This window comes from Elephantulus edwardii, unplaced genomic scaffold, assembly GCF_000299155.1.
Source record: "Elephantulus edwardii isolate Elephantulus edwardi_28Jun2011 unplaced genomic scaffold, EleEdw1.0 scaffold00122, whole genome shotgun sequence".
NCBI classification, from domain to species: Eukaryota; Metazoa; Chordata; class Mammalia; order Macroscelidea; family Macroscelididae; genus Elephantulus; species Elephantulus edwardii.
In genome coordinates, this window is record NW_006399872.1 from 6,177,519 (window position 1) to 6,198,734 (window position 21,216).

At 34.5% G+C, this 21,216-nt stretch overlaps 1 protein-coding gene across 3 annotated transcripts in view; it reads right to left on the reverse strand.

The window, feature by feature from the left end:
• LOC102868820 (serine/threonine-protein phosphatase 2B catalytic subunit alpha isoform-like) overlaps positions 1-21,216 on the reverse strand; it is a 422,832-nt gene that overhangs the window by 77,804 nt on the left and 323,812 nt on the right. For all 3 annotated transcript variants that reach the window (XM_006893087.1, XM_006893089.1, XM_006893088.1), the window contains 5 exons: positions 17,181-17,292; positions 15,794-15,939; positions 12,530-12,669; positions 4,626-4,703; positions 1,983-2,077 (listed from right to left, as the gene is read on the reverse strand). In XM_006893087.1, coding sequence (XP_006893149.1) covers positions 1,983-2,077; positions 4,626-4,703; positions 12,530-12,669; positions 15,794-15,939; positions 17,181-17,292 — 571 coding nt within the window. The remainder of the gene's footprint in view (positions 1-1,982; positions 2,078-4,625; positions 4,704-12,529; positions 12,670-15,793; positions 15,940-17,180; positions 17,293-21,216) is intronic.

Consider the following 21,216-nt stretch of genomic DNA (forward strand, 5'->3'; position numbering starts at 1 on the left):
AACAACAACAACATCTATGAAATCAGAATTATTGATAAAGAAGCGACATATATCTGACAGGATAAATAGTCTCAAGCACAACTACTTCACTTATGATGAATGGGAACAAATATTGGCATAAAAGTCCAACTTCATTTTCACTGTTAGTGGCAGGATACATAGTACAATCTATTTAGCTACTGTATTCTTTGGAGGAACTTGAGGGGTCCTCTGTGGTACAAGATGAGACTCCTGTTGAACTAAAGGATTCACTTAAATTGGTGGAGGGAAAAAGTTTTGCTGTTTAAAGTTTCAAAAGCACTGTCTTCTATCTAACCAATCTCTGACCATTCTTTAAGGGTGAGGACTATATCGTATCTCATTCAAATTTTCTTCTTTGACCATTCTGTCCCCTAACCCTGCAATCTACTGTGAGGGTAAAAAAAATGCACTGCTTTACTAGTAAGGATGTTTCTTGGCCACAGGGGAGGGTTATCATAGTCAGTGTGGTGTTAGGACATCAAGTGGCGAGCACATATTCCAATGAGCAAGTGGCGATCTCTGGCACAATGCTAGTGGTAGTGAGTGCACAGCAGTCTATGTGCAGGACAGACCAGCTGTGTCTAAGGGGAGGTGGGGAATACTGTGAGATTGACGGTTGCACTAGAATAATATATGGCTTGCCATTTGGGGCCAGATTTTTGATGGAACTAAGATAAGGACTTGGGACGTGGTAGGAAGTACAGGGAAGGTTATCAGGCAACAAGAAGTGGCGGTCTACCTCCCACAGAGAAAGTGCAAGACTTCAGTAAAATGAAGACAACAGCCTCCCACTCCAGAAGCCTGGGGACATTTAAGTGGGACTTATAAATACAGATTGTGAAGACCTACCTCTGGCCTCCTGGACACCAAGAGGAGGATAGAAAGACATTGCTCAGCTCTCACCACAGGAGGTTACCAATTTCAGAAATCTTGAAACTAGACTATATTTTGACCTCACATAAATTATTTGATTGCTATTCTAAGAAAACCATACTCCAGACATGTTGCTAAGTAGAGTACATGGTTTTAAGCCACATATTTTCTGGTGGCCAGTGGTAAGAAACTGCACTGAAATCGCAAAGACATGAAGTTTAAACACGCCTATCGCAGCTCTGCAGGAGAATGACAGGTCATGTGATTTACTGAACCTGAAAACCCATAGGAGGGTCAACCAGCTTCTGTTCTGATTCAATGGCACACAACAATAAGCAGAATATACACATTTAATTGCTCATATTGACAGACCTGTAACATTTTAAAGCATTTCTAAATAAAAGATTTTTTTTTATGTAAGAAAATAATGAATCTTTACACTTCATTATTTCCATATGGTTAGAAAATAATGCCCTAGGTTCTTGGCCTTTTTTCAAACATAAAGGTTTGAGATCACAGGACACTGAGATCAAAGTCTGAGAGCAGAACATTACTTTCTGATCATAATCCTGGAAGATAGCTAACCTCAGAGATATAGCTTCTACATAGAAAACAGAGAAAAGTGCACCAAATGAGACTTATATTGAAGCATATTTATATTCCTTTTATTCTTAAGAGAAATGATCATGTCCTACTCTAGCACAGGATTGCACTTATGGCAGGTTCTTCATAACAACCAGTTACAGTACTTTTCTTATTCTATTCCACACTTGAATGACTCCATGACTCTTTTTTCTTTATTTAAATTTGTAACTTTGTTAAGGAGTGTGACTTGGGGCCACTTCCAATTATTCTCTGAAAGTTACATGTTGTCAATGATGTTGCACTTTAGACTAGCAGGAATGTTCTTTCTTAAAAAAATTAATACTACCAGGCCCGACTTTTGAGCAATGAAATTTATATGCTTGATGACAATCAGAGATTTGTATTAAACAATAAATAAGTAAAACAAAACCAAGACAAAACTTCTAAAGGACACTGCACATACTAAAACTGCAAGTGAGAATAAAAAATAAAAGGGTACTTACCTTTGTTATTGTATACATCTAAGTAATTTGGTGCTGAAAAAATTGTAATTAGAGATGGGAAGCCTGTTGTTTGGCTTTTCCTGTACATACGATACCTTAAAAAAAAAAAGTTAAATCAAGACCAGTAAGGAAAGACACAAAACACCACCACCAACAAAAAGATGGTTGCTATACTATAGATTTAAAAATAGAAAATTTTAAGAATAGTGTTTTACAATTAAGAGAAGATTCAGTGAGAAAGCCTTAAACAAAATGTTCTCTTCTAAAGTCTCAGATGCCCATTTCAGGAGTTAAATTTAGAATATAAAATCAAATGTGCAATTTCTGTGTATCTTTCTGAAGCTTAGCTAAATCGAAGGCAGGCTAGAATTTAGTAGAAAACACAATTCATTTCCATGTGTTCAACCAAGAGGCTAGAAGCTAATTATTGCATGCAGATACTCTTCATCAACCATATTTTTCAAAGTCAGCCAGTATTTTTGACAGAAAAAAAGAAAAAGACCAACTGAGCAAAGTAAAACATGGAACTTTGCCACTAATAACCTAGCCAATTAGTCTATAAATCTACAGTATTTTGTAAGGTCATATATAAATGTTTTACTTGGAGTAAAGTGATTACTTTTCAAAGAATGTCTGGTTAAAACTATGAGTTTTACAAATTGAACACGGTTTCTGTTTCAGAACTTTATTTATTATCCACCCTGCTGCTGTCTGCAGGTCAAAGATTATTGTCTCAGCAGGGTAATATTTTATCAATCAGTGAAGAAACAAAATGTTTAAAACTTTAGGGAAAAAATACCCAACAACTTGGTATAAAATGCAGTGTTTTCATTCTCACATAATTATAAGGTATAGGAGACTATAATTCTTTTCTATCTTTTCCTAAGTGATACAATATCTCATCACTTCTCTGTAATAGATTTTAGGAATATTAGCTTAGAGACACTCCTAAAAAGAATGAAATGAGATTTTTATCATTGGAGTGTTTTCTATTAGTTATATCTGGTAGACTAACTACTCTTTATTTAGCTAGATAGTAAAGGTATTAAAACAAAATCAAGCCAAATCATGGTAACTTCACAGGAGAAGAGCTCCAGAAAATATTCTTGTTTATAATATTTACGGAGGCAGATTGGTAGGGCTTTCTTTACTGGCACTACTAGCTAGGTGTGGACTATTAACTGTTAAGATAGTAGCCAAGAGCAAACTGCCTGTGCCATTGAGGGACCTTTTCAGAGGTCTAGTCACCTTGACATTTCTAATGTTAATGATATTTTTTTCTCATTCTATAAGTATTAAAATGCATTGTTGTCCTAGAAGAAAACACACCTTAAAATATTTTTAAATATTTTTTCTGCATATGTTAGTGAGCTTTTATTGAAGGACAAAACAATTGGAGAAATCAGCACTCTCAGACCTACTACAAAGACTCTAGAAGTGTAGGCTAGAAATGCATGACAACAAAGGGAGACTAAGGAATGAGATTAATATAATTTTAGTTTTCCAAATGAATCCATGAACTATCCTTTTAAACAAAATATATTTGCTGATATTAATGGATTTTTTTTTGCCCCAAATAAGCAGATGAGTTCCAGTGTATAGTGGGATTAAGAAATATTTATTCAAAATGCTCACTGTACCAAGTACATGATATAATCTCAGGTCTAGAAAGAGAGAAATATAATCTGAGGACTTGATTGGCTGGGCATATTACTAGGTTGCCCCAAATATTAGCTGCAACAAGAAACATAGTAGTAGATCAATTGACATCTGTTAACTGATTGTTTAAAATAAGGTAACTTTAAAGGGATCTTATAATTTGTCTTGTTTTAGGAGAAAGACTGTAGAAATATTAACAATTTTGATAGTAGAGATCATAAATATCCCAACTTCTCAGAAAACCCAGAATATGAGGGGATGGTTTTCAGCACATGAAGGTAAACAATGTCCTTCACTGGAAGAGGATGCCAGATTTCAAATCCCTGATGTGGATTTAATGTACCATTAAAGTCAGTGTCTGAATTTCCCTAGTTCTAAAAAGCCATTAAAATTGATCTCTATTACAAAAATTTCCCATATATTTCAATTTTATGTCTCTATTTGTTAGATTTTTGTTATTTTTCCTCCTCTGTAAAAGTCCCAACCAATTCGCTTTATAAGAATAACAAATGAAAATGAACATCTATTTTTTTTAAAAAAAAATTCACAGAGACTTGGTAATCTTTAAAGTAAAACTGAAATATAAGATCACTGTTATGTATTTATGTAAAATTCTCATTCACACTGACAACCAGATTAAAAAGTGGCTGGTCATTTACTCATAAGCCAGTGATCAGAAAAGAGGAAGCACTTTACAATGCTTAAGAAAATCAGCTGAAAAGTATTTGTGCAATCAGAAATGAACTTTAAGGATCAAATGAACTTTAAGGATCAAATGAACTTTAAGGATCATTACAAAAAACAAAGCTACAGATTACTCACTCTCCAGGACTCTGCCATACTTGTGTCATCAGAAGAGAGTTTTAAGGTATGATTCCTTCTGGGATACAGCCTACAAAGGGAAACCTCTACGAGAGCCTGAGAAGGTGAAGAGTACAGACAAAGCGTAAAGCATGGTTTTCACAAACCCACAAAACTGCTCACCCTGCATCTTGGGCTTCATGGGCTCGGAGGATAGATAACAAGTTATTGTGCTGTAAGAATTCACATACAGCCGGGTAACTGCCAGAGACAAAAAAGAAAAGAAAGGATCTGTTATGAAATCGTCAACGCCTTCCTCGCCAGCATTCAGATGGATTCCACTTGATCAAGCATAATCAAATCTACATCACTCATGACACAAGCCTCTTGTCTCGAAGGACAAGTTTTTCCCTGTGGCAGAAAAAGTACCTACAGTTATACTTTTTACATAACCAGCAAGCAGTGGAGGTGTGTGAAGCGAGGGGGGCGGGGAGGGGGGAGGGGCTATTATATAACAAGATTGTATGAAACACAATGTGAATGAAGATGAGTGTGAAACACAATGTAACAAACTTTGTAAGCAAACTGATTTTTTTAAAAAAACTGTAATATATGTAGAAAAAAAAGACAAGTGTCTATCCATAGAGGAAATACATTTTATCAAATGTGCCTTTAACAAAACTGAAACATAACTCAATAGAAACATAAGAATACCATTAGAGTAGTATAAATAGCAAATTTTTAAAAATACATTCCAGGTGTGTCTGTATGCATACTGCATGACAGAGATGTATAAGTTAGTGAGCAGAAGGGTACATACCAGGAAATGAAGCTACTATTTATTCTAAAGGCTACTAAACTATGCTGCAATCCTGAAGATACTAGTGTGAATCCACCAGCCGCTCTGCAGGGGAAAGGTGGACAATTTCCTCCCATGTAATTAATTGCCTCAGAAAACCTGCTGGAGGGTCAGATATGGGTCAGTTCCAACTCGACTGCACACAGTAAGAACAACAAGAGGTACATAAAGCGGCATAGACCACTTAAAATTCTTTTAAAAAAATACAAATATTTAGTTTAAAAAGGATATTTTAAGTATGATCTATATAACTTTATCTTATAAAAATAACTTTGAAAAAGTATAATAAATTCAAATTACAGACTAACCATGGGGTGTGACTTTTCTATCTTTGCACTAAGATTCTTTTTATAAGATAAATATATGAAAAAATCGAAATTTTGAAATATCTCATTTTTCAATGCTATGAAGTCATAACTTACTCATAGCTGATTCTAGTAAGTGTGTAAAGGCTGAAATTACACTGAACGGACTGTCCCTCCTTCTCTCACAGAGCAGCTCGTAGACTCGCACTGCCTTTGGGTTCGGAGTGCATTTCCTGACCAGTAGACCACCAGAGTTCCCTGAACACTATACCCTACAGAAAACTGGAAAATCATTTATTCTCCTGTAATTATTACAGGGCCACTGGTGAACTGTTCCATTTGTTAGAAGTACTGCATTAAGCATAAAGTAGTGATAGTAAGGACAGTGGAGCGGGTTAAATGGGGCTGGTGTCCATGTATGAGAATAATTAAAATCTAGGCAGAAGGGTGTAGCACTTTCAAATAAACAAATGCCCCTAGCTCTGACCTAAATATCATATATATTAATGACAAAATAACACAAGTGTTGTAGAGGTCGTACAAAGCAAGACATAAAGCAATTGGGATTGGATTAATCAAAAGATACTTTTTTGAAAAATGGCTATCTTGTGCTAGATCTTAAAGGGAATTATTCACAAAGATGCTAATATGAAAAAGGTGAGCATGAACAAAGGTAAAGGAGATAAAAAATATAGAAGGTAAAATTGAAAAGATTTATTATAAAAACCCACAAGAACCCTACCCCACAAACCTGTTGGCATTAATCTAACAATTAATCTAGGTTAGATATGTTTATATTTTTCTGGGTTTTTTTGGCTTTATTTTAGGCTGTGGATTACATTTAGATTTCTCAGTCTAAGCATGATACATCCAGTAGGCATTATTAAAAAGCTTTTTCACGCTGTTCTGCCTTTTCATACACAATCCTGAATGTGTACTCTTCCTGCTGGAAAGCCTTGTCCTTCTGCCAAGTCTTAGCTAAAATACCTGCAAACCTTTCCCTTCAAGGCCCAGGTGTGCACAAAGTTGCTGCAGCCATTATATTCCCATATGCATCAACTATGTCACTGATCATATTGCACTATACATTATGTCTATACATATTTTCTCTAGTTATTACAGTGAATGTCTAAAGAAAGGAAGACAGTTTTATTTGCTTTTATATCCTACATCCTTAGCAATTTATGAGCTGACTAGAGCTCAAGCTTTATAACTAGATGAACCTCAACAGGGCATTAAACAGGTACATGGTGCACAAGATTGCTTTCCATGATCACTGCTTAGGCTGTAATTCTTGGCCAAGGCACCAGGAGGAAGTCTCTTCCTTCTTGTTTGTCACCACATTGGCTTAGACTCAGACACAAAGGACTCTCCTGGACTGTACAATTCTTCCTCTACTGCGTGGGGCCAGAATACCAGGCACATTCAAGTAGGATAATGGCTACTTAGCTCTGAGATGCCCTGAGGTTACCAGGTGTTGGCTGGCAGACCTATATTTTCCTAGGACCTGTTGTGTTACTTTTTTTTTTCTTGCCACAGGTTTCACTAACTAATTTCATTTTACCCACTGGGATCAAGTCCTGAAAGACCCAACTCTTCCTGCCAGCAATTCTCTAGAACCTAAGTCCTTACTTGCCTTGCTGCCTCAGAAGTAGTGGCTGATTTTTATTTACCTGATGGAAAAGTACACAACTAAAAAGATTATGATGACCTTTTACAAAGTGAATACTCTGGAATCTGCAGGAAGATCAAGAAACAACATGGGTTGATGCTCGCCCACTCCTCACAAGCCTCTTTAGCCATCATAACTTCCTAATTGAGAGTAACCATCATGTGGAACTTTCAAATGATACTCATATTCTCTGATGTTATTTAAATGAAAACATATAGCATGTGTTACACATTATCTACCTTCTTCCATTCACTATTAGGTCTGTAAGATCCATCCTTCTGTTATGTATAGTGTTAGTTAGGACATTCTCATTTAATTACACAAATTTTTTATTTGTTGAACTAAATATAATTTCCTGGCTACTAGGAATACTGCTGCTACGGGCAATGCTGTGCATGTCTTCTGGCTGATATATATACATTTATGGTAGACAGAAAATGAGGAATGGAGTAACTTGGTCATACATGCTCAGCATCTACTGAAGCTGAACATATATAAAATTTGGGACTACACATGAAATGAGAACACAAAGATGGATGTTCTTCAGAGTGTTATTTCTTCTCCTATTTTCATGACTACTTTTTTCTACTTCCAAGAGCCATACTCTGAGACTTTTCCTGGATATTGTCAAATTGTCCTTTAAACTCATATCTGGTAACACCTTGGTCTTAACCCCCAGTTCATCTTCCATTCAGTCTCTCAAATGTATGTATGTGTGTGGTTTTCGTTTTAGAAGTCTATGTAGCATTTCCTGTCAACTGGCAGGTCCTTATTTTTTGTTAGTGCCCTATGGTGCAGCTTGAATTTCCTTTATTACCACTGGTTCTTGAGTGTATGCTACTTCCTGAAATGTTTCATTGTTGATGGATTCATTTTTGGTACTTCTTAAGTACCAAAACTAAGACAAGAGAAGTATAGATGCCTTTGCTCTGTGCTGGGGAAGAATGCTGAATATCCCATGCACTGCCAAAAGAGCAAACAGGCATGTCTGGGATAAAGTAAAATCAGAGTTCTCTTTAGAGGCAAAGATGGTGAAACTTTGGTTCTCATACTTTGGGCATGCTATCAGTGGAACCAGACTTTGGAAGAAAAAAAAAATCAAGTTGGGAAAGTTGGAAGGTCAGAGAAAGAAAGGAAGATCCTCAACAAGAAGTGTTGGTACAGACTGTAACAATGGGTGTGAGCATATCAGAGGTCATGATGATAGCTCAAGATAGCATGAGGTTCAGAGCTCTTGTTCCATAGGGTCTCTGCGAATCATAGTCAACTTAATGGCACCTAACAACAACATGCAGCATTTAACACTATGCATTTTTTTCTGTCTCTGACATTAAACCATTATTCTTCTGAGAGCAGGGATGCAAAATAATGTGTGTTAAATAATTAAATAAATAAATTATATGCTAAAAGATATTCATAATGGTGGCAGGAGTGAGGAGAACTGATAATTTTGGGAGAGAAGTGTGATTCCTTCAATAGACCATTAAGAAATATTCTGAGCTCAGGATGAGAAAGAAGGAAGACTGATTATCTAGATGTTGTTTCTAAAACAGTGTCATAATTTCAATGAAAGAATTAAAAGCAAAGATATTCACTGGTCTACATGACTCGGAGAATGAATTATGGAGAAAAAGAGAAAGAGAAAGATACAGAATAAATTATCAGTAAAGCTTTAAAAAGTGGGAAAATAAATAAAAAGTTCTTTTGGGCAATGTAAAGTTAATAGGAGTCACCTTCAATTGTCACCTCAATGATACGTCTAAATAAAAAATTCTTCGAGTCAAACTTAGGAAAGAGAAAGTGGTAAAATACTTGGGCATAGATTCGATAACCTAACTAAACTATTTTCTAGATTTTGACCTCTACAGTCCAGCTAGAAAAGCGAAGTTCCTGGGGAGGTGTAATGGAAAAAAAAATTCCAAAGATTAAACAAATGCAGAAAAAGAAACTTCTGTTTGAGGTAGAAATTTGTCTCTAAGTTAAAAACCCAAGAATCAGGATTTGAAAAGTTGGAACTGCAAAAGTTACAAGGAGACCTGGCAACTATAGCACAGAATTTGGGGAGCTCATGAAAAATGACAGAATGCTCATTTGTAATTAAGAGACTTGAGTGAACTGTGATTGACTTCCCTGAATAGACTTTAAGTGAAGAGGTCTGCCAATCTGAGAATTCAGAGAAATTTCAGAATACCTAATAAGCTTCATATAAGATATTTTGTGGATGTTGTTAGGAGAAACCAGTCCTTGGGAAAGAACAACATGCTGAGGTATGCAAAAGAGCGGAAGATGCTCTAAAAGCTGGGCTGACACAGTGACTGGAACAACGGGTTCAAGTGTCAGAGGTAATGAGGATGGCAAAGGATAGAGCAAGGTTCAGACCCACTGCTCATAGGGTTGCCATGAGTCACAGTCAACTTGATGGTACCTAACAACAATACTACAACTCACTTATTTTGAAGCAGGATAAACCCAGAACACATTTTATATAATTTACAAGGTAGAAATACAAACTGCAATTCAAGCACAAAATTCAGCCTAAGGTCTTGTTAGTTGTATGATGTTAAAATGAAAATGAAATGTTCACTCATTAATCTTTATGGCCCTAAACTCATATGGCTTCAAGTATTTACATTATTTGCCTGTCCACTAGTGGCATCTGAGCATGCAAACACTGGTTTAAAGTCACAAAGCTCCAGTAACGTTAGGGCAAAATGGAGTTATTATGAATTCTCTCCTTCCTGCTTACGTATCTAATGAAAACTCTTAATAATTTTCACTGACTTTTTCCAATTAATTTTATTTAAATCATGTTCCAGGTAGTAGGTTTGATAATGGATAGGGTGGTGGAGCAAATGATGTATGCAAAACATATATAAAAACACAAAATAAAAATGGCAAGTATGGTGCAACATAACTGATAAGTTAAACTGGCAACTGCCACCATGTCTCCCTACCAATTTTATTGTTCATTTGTGCTCATTTAGATGTGCTTTATCCATCACTACTGGAGGATGCTTTGAGGCCTTCAAGGTGGCAAGAAATGATTATTAAGCTCTAGAAGAAGCAAGCTCCTCAGATAAAATATAACCCAAGACTTTGTACCATTACAGTCAGGGATTCATAAGCTGTGAATATAGATAACTCAGCTACAATATAATTTATGTTTGTCTTTACTAAACAGCATTATCTATTAAGAATCTCTACTGAGACTACCTAAATCATCATTAAGTTGAGAAGAAAATAATCTAAAATGATCTAGCTGATGAACATTATCCCTGAAACAAATGTATCTGTGGTTATGAAACAAACAAACATGTACTTTCAAGATAAAACTGAAAAGTGTGTACTATAAACTTCTGGTAAATGAGTATATAACTTTCTATTAATATTTATAGTAAAAACTGTTATTTAAATAATGTTTACATTATATAATATCTAAGCCATAACTTCACATAAATTCAGTAAGGGACTTAATTAAATTTATGATTTCTATAAACAGCCAACTCAGAAATCAGACCACCAACTCAGAAGAGTGCTATACGATGAATCAGACATTAATGAAATATGGCTCAATATAAAAATAAATATATTTGGTGTTTGCTTAATAGCATTTTTCTTATATATAACCCAAGACTATAATGAAAAACTATAAAGAACAATGGTATAATTAGATATACATCATATTTGAAAGAAAACCCCAAACCATTTGGTCTTAAAATGCACTGATAACATCTAACATCACACTGTATAAAAGTTTTATAATCTTTAATAAAAGATTACTGTAAATTAACTAATTATTTAAAAGAAACCTTAGTCATTTCAGAAATACTATACTATGCTTCTCCATTTCAATAAAAATAGACTCATTAGACTTAGTACTGAACTTTCCAAAACACTAATTTTAATTTTAAATTTCTAGTAAATAAGTCTAGAGTAAGTTTAAAAGTAAGTTTATTATTTTAAACTTACTTAATTTTAATTGTATAATAATTTGTTATTAAATTTTCACTTCTCAAGCATATCATTAGGTAAGGTAAGTTAAAGGCATTTTTCCCCAATAGAAAAAAAATGTAGAATGTGAAGTAAAAAGGTTCTAGGTCTGAATAAAACTTGATTCACATTATATACAAAGAAGATATCAATTTAGAAGAAAAATTTTTTTAAAAGGTAGTATCAATATATTTTTATATATAGAAGATATGTGTCTACTTATGTCTCACAGAATTCTTTTAGTCTTGTCATTTAACTGTCAGGCTTGAAATTGTGCATTTACACTAAGTAAAAATCAGATATATTTTAAGATTAAAAAGAAGGGTGCAACAATGAATGAATGGAATTCCAAAATCTCTGTAGATGTTCATTGAAATGAAAAATAAACAAACTAAATTTTAAAAAAAGAAATCTAGTCTAGAATTTATTTTCTCATTAACTTCATAAACTCTTTTTTGCCTCACTTTAGCAATAGTCATATAAATCCTAAGTCTAATAATAAGTGAACTTAGTTGGAAAATTAAGAGATGTACTGGGAAAATTATGAAGATGTATTAAAATGCAACTGTGTTATAAATGTGTGATGTGCCCTGTAATTTTTTTTAAAAAAGTAAAGCCCCTACAAATATAAAAAAATATTATAAATATATTTTCAACTTTATCAGGGTACCAAAAAAATCGCCTCTAAAAACCTCACTGTTGTTGTTATGTGCAATTGAGTCGGCAATGAATCACAGCTGAACCTCCAATGAGGTTTCAGAGGTTTTATGTCACCAAGGGAGAAGACTGTCAATCTTTTCTTTTGGAGAGCAACTGGTGGATTCCAATGACATGAATGCTTGGGTTGGCAGTATAACTCCTTACCATAAAACAACCAAAGCACCTATGTAAGATTTTACATATATATAATGATTTACAGTGTGATTACACAATTGAGAGAAAAATGAAGACAGGTTTTAGGTTTTTCCCCCCTACAATTCTAGAATACTTTATCTTTGAAGTCCTACTATCTTCTTCAATGGCTGCTCCACCCTCTAACACTACCACCACCACACTGACTTTCTGGCTCTCTTCTGTGTATTTATATTTTTGTATCATGAGTGCTAAAAGCCCATTTAAACCAGCCCTCAAAGTAAACCTTCCATTTATACTTATTTCCTAGGAAACATACACAAACATCATCAAGAGCTCAAACACATGGCACAGATTATAACAGTTTTAAACCAAAATGTGTTCCAGAAAGCAAATTCTCCATCCTCACCTGTAGAAGTATGAACACCCCCTGACTGTGTTGTGAGTGAAATGTTCCTGAGTCTTCTCATTTCCAAAATCCTCCAGGGGGTCTGACCACAGGATATCACACATAGGTCCATAAGCAGGTGGTTCTTTGAATCGGTCTAACTAAGGAAAATAGAAGACAGAGAGCAAAATACTAATCTTGGGAAATACAGAATTCAGATACTAAAAGAAATTAACCATGTGTGGTACCCAACCTGCTCTTTCTACAAGAGCACAGCAAACTTTTCTAGACCCTTTTCTCCTCCTATTTCCTCTCCGCTCCTCCTGACACATCTACTTTACAGCTTTCTAATTTTCCTCCTAATGAACGAATTAATTTTTCTTTTACCCCTCCCTTTCCCCTTACCTCTTTATTTTCCTTTTCCTATTACCACTTTTTAGCCTTCTCTTCTTTCCAGATCTTTATTTTATTAAAATATTCTAGTCACTCGCAGCTAATGTGATCTATCTCTGCTTCATTTCTGGAAGAGAAACATCTATCTCTCTATCTCTATCTATATCTATCATCTATCCAATTTTATTTTATACTTGGGTATATTCTTATAACTATTTTCATGAAGTTATGATTTATAAATATGGATGGGGAACAGTTTATGGTTTTATGATTACCAATATGATTTTGAAAAAGTGAATGTTTGTTTTAAGAGAAAATACTTGCTATACCAGAATTGTGCATAAAGGCACATGGGTTTGTCATTGATACAATACTTTGGATATTTAGTAACTTCTATGCTTTTAACTAAAGGACAGCCTATGGCAGTTTTCCTAATGGTTACAAAGAAACAGTAACAATTAACTAGGAAATTAAACTCAAGTGAATCATTCTTTTTTTCATAGCATAAAGTTTTATAATTTTGAAGGATGCCCTCTTATGGAATCTATTTTCCAGTTACAAATGTTAAACAAAGTCATATTTAAATTTAAACTAGTCCATCGAGAAGGTTATGAACAATATAATAACTGGAAATGACATGTCATCAACAATTTTTAACATCATCACTATCTTTAGTCTTTAGTTTATCTTGGTTTAACTATATTTAAAGATCTTTGATATAGCTTCCTGGAAAAAGCAAAAACAAGACCAACCAACAGACCATAGAGTAGTTCTGAAACTCAGTAAGAATTTATGTTCTTCATAGGCAATACTTTTTTAAAATAAACTCCGTAAAGAAAGGTGAATAAATCAAACTGACAAGCAAACAAATTCTCTACTTTAGCTTGAATATGCAAGATAATTAAGTTAACAGTTCAATTACAACAAACCACATTTCTCTAATATCTAAAAAAGGATGAAATGTTATTTCCTATTTTCAATCCCCAATTAAAAACTTCAATAAGACAAGATCCTCTATATTCTGACCTTTATGTTAGCCATAAAATATTCATTGCTCACTCGACTTGTAATTTGTTTAAGAAATTTAAATAATTCATGCTTGTGTAATAACACATCCAAGAAAAATAATGTTTGTTCATAAAAATGTAGATTTTTTTTCTGAGGCAGCAAGAACTTTCTTAGGGTTAGAGAGCAGAAGAGGGAGACGTTCCGGAACTGTGACCCTCAAATCAAAGGTTTGGCAAGGCAACCAGAAAACTGAATGCACCGTCAGCCAATTATCAAATGCAAAAAAATTAATACCTTCTACTGTGAAAATAAATTAAAATACATTATTCATTTACTAGAGTAAGTGCAGTGGAAACCTTAATTGATATATGGCAAAATATAAACTTAACTAATATTTTATGGCTTATTGTTAGAACTCAGTGATAAAAATGAAAATGGAACATAGTATTTGAAACATGCTTGAGAGTAAGTCTTGCATATTGTCAGAGAATTTATTTTTTTTAAAAAGATCTACTTAATTCGTGAGGGAGCTCTGGGGGCACAGTAGGTAAGGAGTCGTACTGCCAACCCAAGGCAGGCATTTAGAATCTACCTGCTGCCTTTGGGAGAAAAAGAGACAATCGGCAGCCTTTGAAAATCCTTCTGGAGTCGGCTATGAATAAATTCTGGCTGCTTAGCACATAATAACAACAACAGCAGCAGCAACGTAATTCATAATGGAACATATAGGTACTTTAAAAAAAAGGCCCACCAAATTGTGGAAGAATGAAATGATCACATTCTTGTACAAAGTGAAAGGTTCCATGAACTGCACGACTACATCTCTGTATAACGTCTCTGAATTACTTTAAATACTGAGCACCTGTTAATGTGCTGTGTGTTGTAGAACAGCAATGGCAAATGTGTAATGCATCGTATACTGCACACATGCACAAAGAACTAGCAGGAAAGAAATACTGATCATATGTACCTGTTTATGTTGGGTTAAAAATTAAAAATCATGTTATTTCTAATAGAAATGAGGATAAAATATTATTAATACACCTATAGTCCTGAAACCTCTGTTCTGTCATGTGGCAAAATTTGACTCTATTTAGTAAAGTTTTAGTTTCCTAAATATATCTTTCTTTAAAATGCAATAAGCTTCTAAAAATAATTGAGACCAACTTATGGCTGACCAGTAAGTTTTGCAAGAGAGGAGATGGCTTAGCTTTTCCCCAAGAAACAGCAAGCAGACCAATAGGAAGGCATGGTGTTTCAGTTAGCAGTGCAGTTCTCTATAAAAACCACTACCCAAAATATTATCACTTCAACTACAGAAACAATCCTGTATTGTTACATTTTCCTATGAAAGTAACACAATTGTCTTCAACATTCAAAGTAACTCATCTCTTTAGCTGCCCAAAACAACTGAGTCACACCTAGCTGACACACCAGTAGGTTTTCAGAGGCAGTAAATAGCATGGAAGGAGAATGCTCATCTTTCTCCCATGGAACAGCTGGTGGCTTCGAACCATGTGCCTTTGGACAGGCTGTACAACTCTTTAGGACTATGCCACCAGAGTCCCAAACAATAGTAATAGCAATGTTAAGTTAGATCAAGAAAAGTCTTTTAAAAAGTCAACTGTTACACATAAGGGTGTATATATACACAACTGCAGGCACAATAAAATATTTTCTATTTCCAGTAAACTAAGTCACATGGAAGAACTCTATCAAGTATTACTGTACCTTCCTTACTAAAGACAAAGAACATATTCATACCCATATCAGATTATTTTAATTTAAAGAGTGAAATTTACTGATATAGGCAAGGCAACTAATGTCTTCTGCTTATGGATTAAGCACATAGAATGATTAAACCTGGAAAATAACATAACTTACTTTTCTGATATCATCTAAAGTGTTAATCTCTGGAGACAAACCACCGTGTACACACAGGAACTGCTGGTTCATCAGGGCAGCCAGTGGAAGGCAGTCAAAGGCATCCATACAGGCATCATATACACGTTCTGAATACTTTATTTTACCTTTTGAATTATCATCAAAGAAAAAATAGAAATAAATGAAGCAACTCTTTAACCTTATAATTTTATAGTCAAGATCATTTCATTGAAATAATTGACATTAATGTTTCCTTGTGAAGACTGTGTTTTTTTATTACTAGCATAACATGACACATAGTAAAATTTCAGAGTTTTTTTAAGAATTACATACTAGCTCTAATAACTATTGCTTTTATAATTTAGTGATAATCTAGATTTTAAAATTTTAAATAGCTTTTTATATAACACAGGAGAAAACTTTTCTATATATATGCTTGCTATATCACCTGTTGCAAGGTGGGACTAGTCCTTGGAGAAGGACATCATGCTTGGGAAGGTGGAGGGACGACGCAAGAGAGGAAGACCCTAGATGAGATGGATTGATTTAGTAACTGGGGTAATGGGGTAGGTAAGGCAGAGATAATAAGATTGGCACAGGATAGAGCAGATTTTAGGGCTATTGTCCATAAGGTTGCTATGAGTCGCAGAAGACTTGATGGCACACAACAGTACCAACATACTTACAAATAAATCACAAAACTACTAGTAACACCTGGAATAAAACTGACCAAGGGAAAGATGGCCATAAATCTCCCTGATACCCTTCAATGATCTTGGAGAAAAGGAGATCGGAAGGAACAAGGTTGCTAAGGTAATTTCCATTACCTTACACATTGGTTTTTCTATTATCCATTTACAGTTAATGTCTTCAGTGGGGGAATCTTTATTCTTCATTTAAAAGTAAATGATGTTTCAATGGAAAATATAAAGAAAAAAGGGAAGAGTGAAGGAAAACGGAATGCATATGGAGTACTTCCCATTTTTATCTATAAAGGCAGAAGTAACCTTTAATTTTACAGAATCCAAGAAATTCTAGTAAATCTACTGAATCCAAAAGTAGAGGCATAGACTCAAATTATGGAAGAAGAAAGGGCAGCATCAGTATCCTACAAAGAAACATTCAGACATTTTTTTAAAAATGCCTTGAAAAATCATCAAATTCTTCCATTAGATAATACAAACTCTTAAATCACTTTACTGAATACACAATAATTACATAAATTTTGAATTATCCCTCTACTCATTAACTAAAATAAAGAAAAATATAAAATTATTGTTATTTTAAAGTTTTTGACTTGACGTAATATAAAGCCCAGTGCCCTAAGTAGCTATTAAAATGACTTGTCCCTTATAATGTTAAAATAATAAGCTTAATGTATACTTACATTCTTGTTTAAATGTGAAATACTCTGTTAGATGTCTACATTCATGATTTCCACGAAGTAAAAACAGTGTTTTTGGGTAAAGAATTTTCAAGGCCCATAAATAGAGCACACACTGAGGAAGAAAACATAAAAATAGTATAAAAGTAAATATTTTTCTTTATGTGTTTTATTGTTCTTATTTCTCAAAGAAATGAAACCATACATGCTACTGTGACCAAAAGTCTCCAAAATTTAAGGCTTTGTTAGGGAGGCTGTTGACAACCAATCAAAAATAGTACTTTGATAAAAGTCAAGGTTTATTCAGACCTGAAATGCACACACACATTTAGGATATACAAACCTACCAATTACTGTGAAGATGGCACAGGATTAGGAAATATTTTATTCTGTTATGAGTGTGGTTTCATGAAATGGAGTTAGCTCAACTCTAACTAACAACAACAACTATTACTCAGTAGCTGCACAGACTGAGGAAAAAACTGACTGAAGGTCGTTCTCAGAAGACAACTCGTGTAGCCTGCCAAAGAAAAGGTTGGTTAGAAACTGAAATAAACAAGGAGCCTGAATGAAAAGACTAGTAAAAAGAAAATTATTTTGGTATAGGAATGTGAGAAGACAAAGATAAACAAACAATAACAAATACCAACACTATGCACATACGTTATTGTAAAACTCAGGTAATATAAATATGAGGACATGAGACAAACAAGACATAATTTGGATCAACACTGACAAAAGCTCAAACTGACTCAGACCATGTCACTATTATGTATGATAATCCTTACCTTTGCTAATTCACTATTCTCTCAACCAAATTTTGTATTTCCAAATTATTAATATATATAGCTTTAATGCTCTTGTTGTATAAATAAGACTGAAATGAAAGTTAGGCAATTTCAGTATAGGAATAGCTAATGGCTTTCAATGTAGTGACTTGGGCATTGCAGTACGTGTGAAAATGATCTTCAGCTGTACTTTCACTAGGTTTTGACTAAACTTACACTGATACAATCTTTCTGGAATGTGCATTTAGATAACTAGATCACTGAAATAGTTATCAGTTTCATTATTTTCAAGTGGCATTTATTAAGAACCTTCTAAGAACAAAAAAAATACTCCTCTTAAAACAAGTAGGTTTAAGTTTTATGTTTATAAAACTTATCTTCTGAAATAAAGCTTGTTAAGTCAGATTCTAGTTATTGAAATCAGAAGAAACCACAAACATCTTGTTACACTTATAATACTATATCCTCCAACAGTTAGTAGATAAAATGGAGAGTATCTTAAGAAAAAAACTACTGGCAAAACCAGTTGTCTTTTTAAGAACAACCATCTCTTTTTGCTTGCTTGATAATATATTAATGATTGAAAAATATATTTATAAATATAGTCTAAATTTTGGAAAAATACTAATAATCTGAAGAGTGGGTATTATTGTGTTATCAAGCAACATACCTTCTCCAACCATGTCATGACAGCAAATAAAATTAATGTGTTAGGATTAAAACATGTATGTTACTGTAACTGGTTTCCTAATTATGAATTTATAATTATTGATATTACCTTGTTTTTGTGGCTAACATGACTTTTGGAAATGTGGCCAAATGTTTTTTTTAAGTGATACCTGAGGCCCTCATGATGTGCTAATATATGTCAATGCCCCATTATTCCGGTGAGCCATCAAACAGTTCAATAAATCTCTAACTGCTCTGTGTCAGGTCATATAGATATATTTATATATCTAAATGAAGTTGTTGTTGTTGGTGTGTACCATAGAGTCAGAACTGACCCAGTGCTGACCCTCCCTGGCAGGTTTTCATAGGCATTTAATTGCACAGGAGGAGACTGCCCATTCTTCTTCAATGGAGCAGCTGGTGGCCTCGAACTGCATGCCTTCGGAATTACAGCACAACCCCTTGCCACTAAGCCACCAGAGCTCCCTGAGGAATAACTAACAAGAACAATGGAGCCCTGGTGGTGGTGTAGCAGGCGGGTAACTGAAAGGCTGACAGTTCAAATATACCAGTTGCTCTGCTGAATCAAATAAAGCAGTCTCCTCCAGATAAGATTCACAGCCTTAGAAACCCAAAGGAGGACTGAGATGAACTGGAACAGTTTAAACTGTCACAGATTTGATTTTTTTTAAAATTATGAATAAGATGGGTATGTAACATTCTACCCAAATTTTATTTTTATCTTGAAATCATTATTTTTTATTAAATATATTCTATTTATATATTGCAGGGATACACAGTGAGCATTACTCTGTTATCTTTAGGTATCATCAAGGTGATAATTTCAACATATAGTAACATTTTAAAATAGATTAGAATCAGCTCACAGGTGTTCTTAAGATGTAATCTTTATGTGAGCAAACTGTAGAATCTTTTCTATAGGGGACCTTCTGGTGGATTTCAACTACTAACTCTTTAGCTAGGAACTGAGAGCTGGAACACGCACCTCTAGAGACCCCTGGACTCACTGTAACTCCTCTTTTTCTTTAAAAAAATGCTTTTAATAAATCATAGGCTAAGAGTACTGAACATATCATGGACAACCAAAGAACAAACAGGCCTGTATTAGAGGGTGTGAAACCAAGTTTCTCCTTGAAGGCAAAGGTTTTGAAGCTCTGTCCTACAAACTTTCGGTTTGTAGCCAGGAGTGACCAGTCCTTGAAGGATGTCATGCCTGGAAGGGTGGACGGGCAGCACAGGGGAGGAAGACCCTGGATGCGATAGACTGACATAGTAACTGGAGTAATGGGGTTAGGCATGTTGAAATCAATCAGACCGGCTCAGGATAGAGCAGGGTTCTGAACTATTGCACACGGGGTTGCTATGAGTTAAAGGTACTCAATGGCAAATAACAACAACAACCTAAAGTGAAGCTCAGATGGTATTTTTACATTATGCATGCTATTACCTACAACTACCTCAAAAGAAACTTAGGACATCTGAACTTTATTTCAGAATTAATTTGATAAAAATGAAACCTAAGTGTTCCTTTTCCCTAAGGATAACCAAAGGAGAATGCGTTTAGCAAAGCCCTCAATTACTAAGATCAATCAAAAACCTTTGAAGCCTGAAAACAGTATATACTACAAAACAAAGTTCTTAAGTGAGGTTTTGAATTTGAGATTTGCTTTTGTCTACCAATAGTATCATACAATAGAATATTTTATAATTATACTTATATTTCATTCTTTACCTTCTGGTTACATAATTGGAGCAGAGGGATTTGTATATAAGTCTGCATGTGTTATGGGAATGTTCCTCTGGCCTACGCTCTGTCTCAGTTTCTGCAGTACTACAATGTTCCTTTGATGTGATATGAGTAAATGAATATATATCAAACCATGGGTCAATGAAAAGAGCAGTAACTTTGAATCCCAACAAGGCTATTAATTATTTGTGTGATGCTTTTGTGTGTTGCTTTTTGAATCTGTTGCCACACTCATTAAATGAGGAAATTTACAAAGTTCTTGCAGATTTGTTGGGACTAAAGTTCATTTACATAAATTATATACTTTATAGCATAAAGACCATGTTAATCTCCTTAGCTGAAAAAGAAAACTCTCAAAGTATTCTTAAGAATCATATTTTATATGAATGTTGCTCTACTTTTAAATGTGATAGCATCCTGAGCCACCCCAAAGCTTCTCAAAGGTTACAGTCTAATAAAAATGAACTAATTTTACATATGAGGCCCTCTAATTCTGTCAACTCTTCATTAGCACTTGTGGAAAGGTCCTTGAGCTATATTCCAACTCAGAGACCTTTTTAGGCTAACTGGACTCTGATACATATAGCCTATAATTTCTAAATATCCTTATCAAAACAACAAGTCAATGCTGTCGAGTTGGAACAGAGTCATAGATGACCCTCCAGGTTTTCAGAGGCTCTACATCAAACTAGAGAATGATCATCTTTCTTCCACAGACAGCAAGTGGATTTAAATTGCTTGTCTTTGGGTGGGCAGCACAGCTCTCTACCCAAGAGGCCATCAAAGTGCCTTATTAAAGGTCCTATGACACATA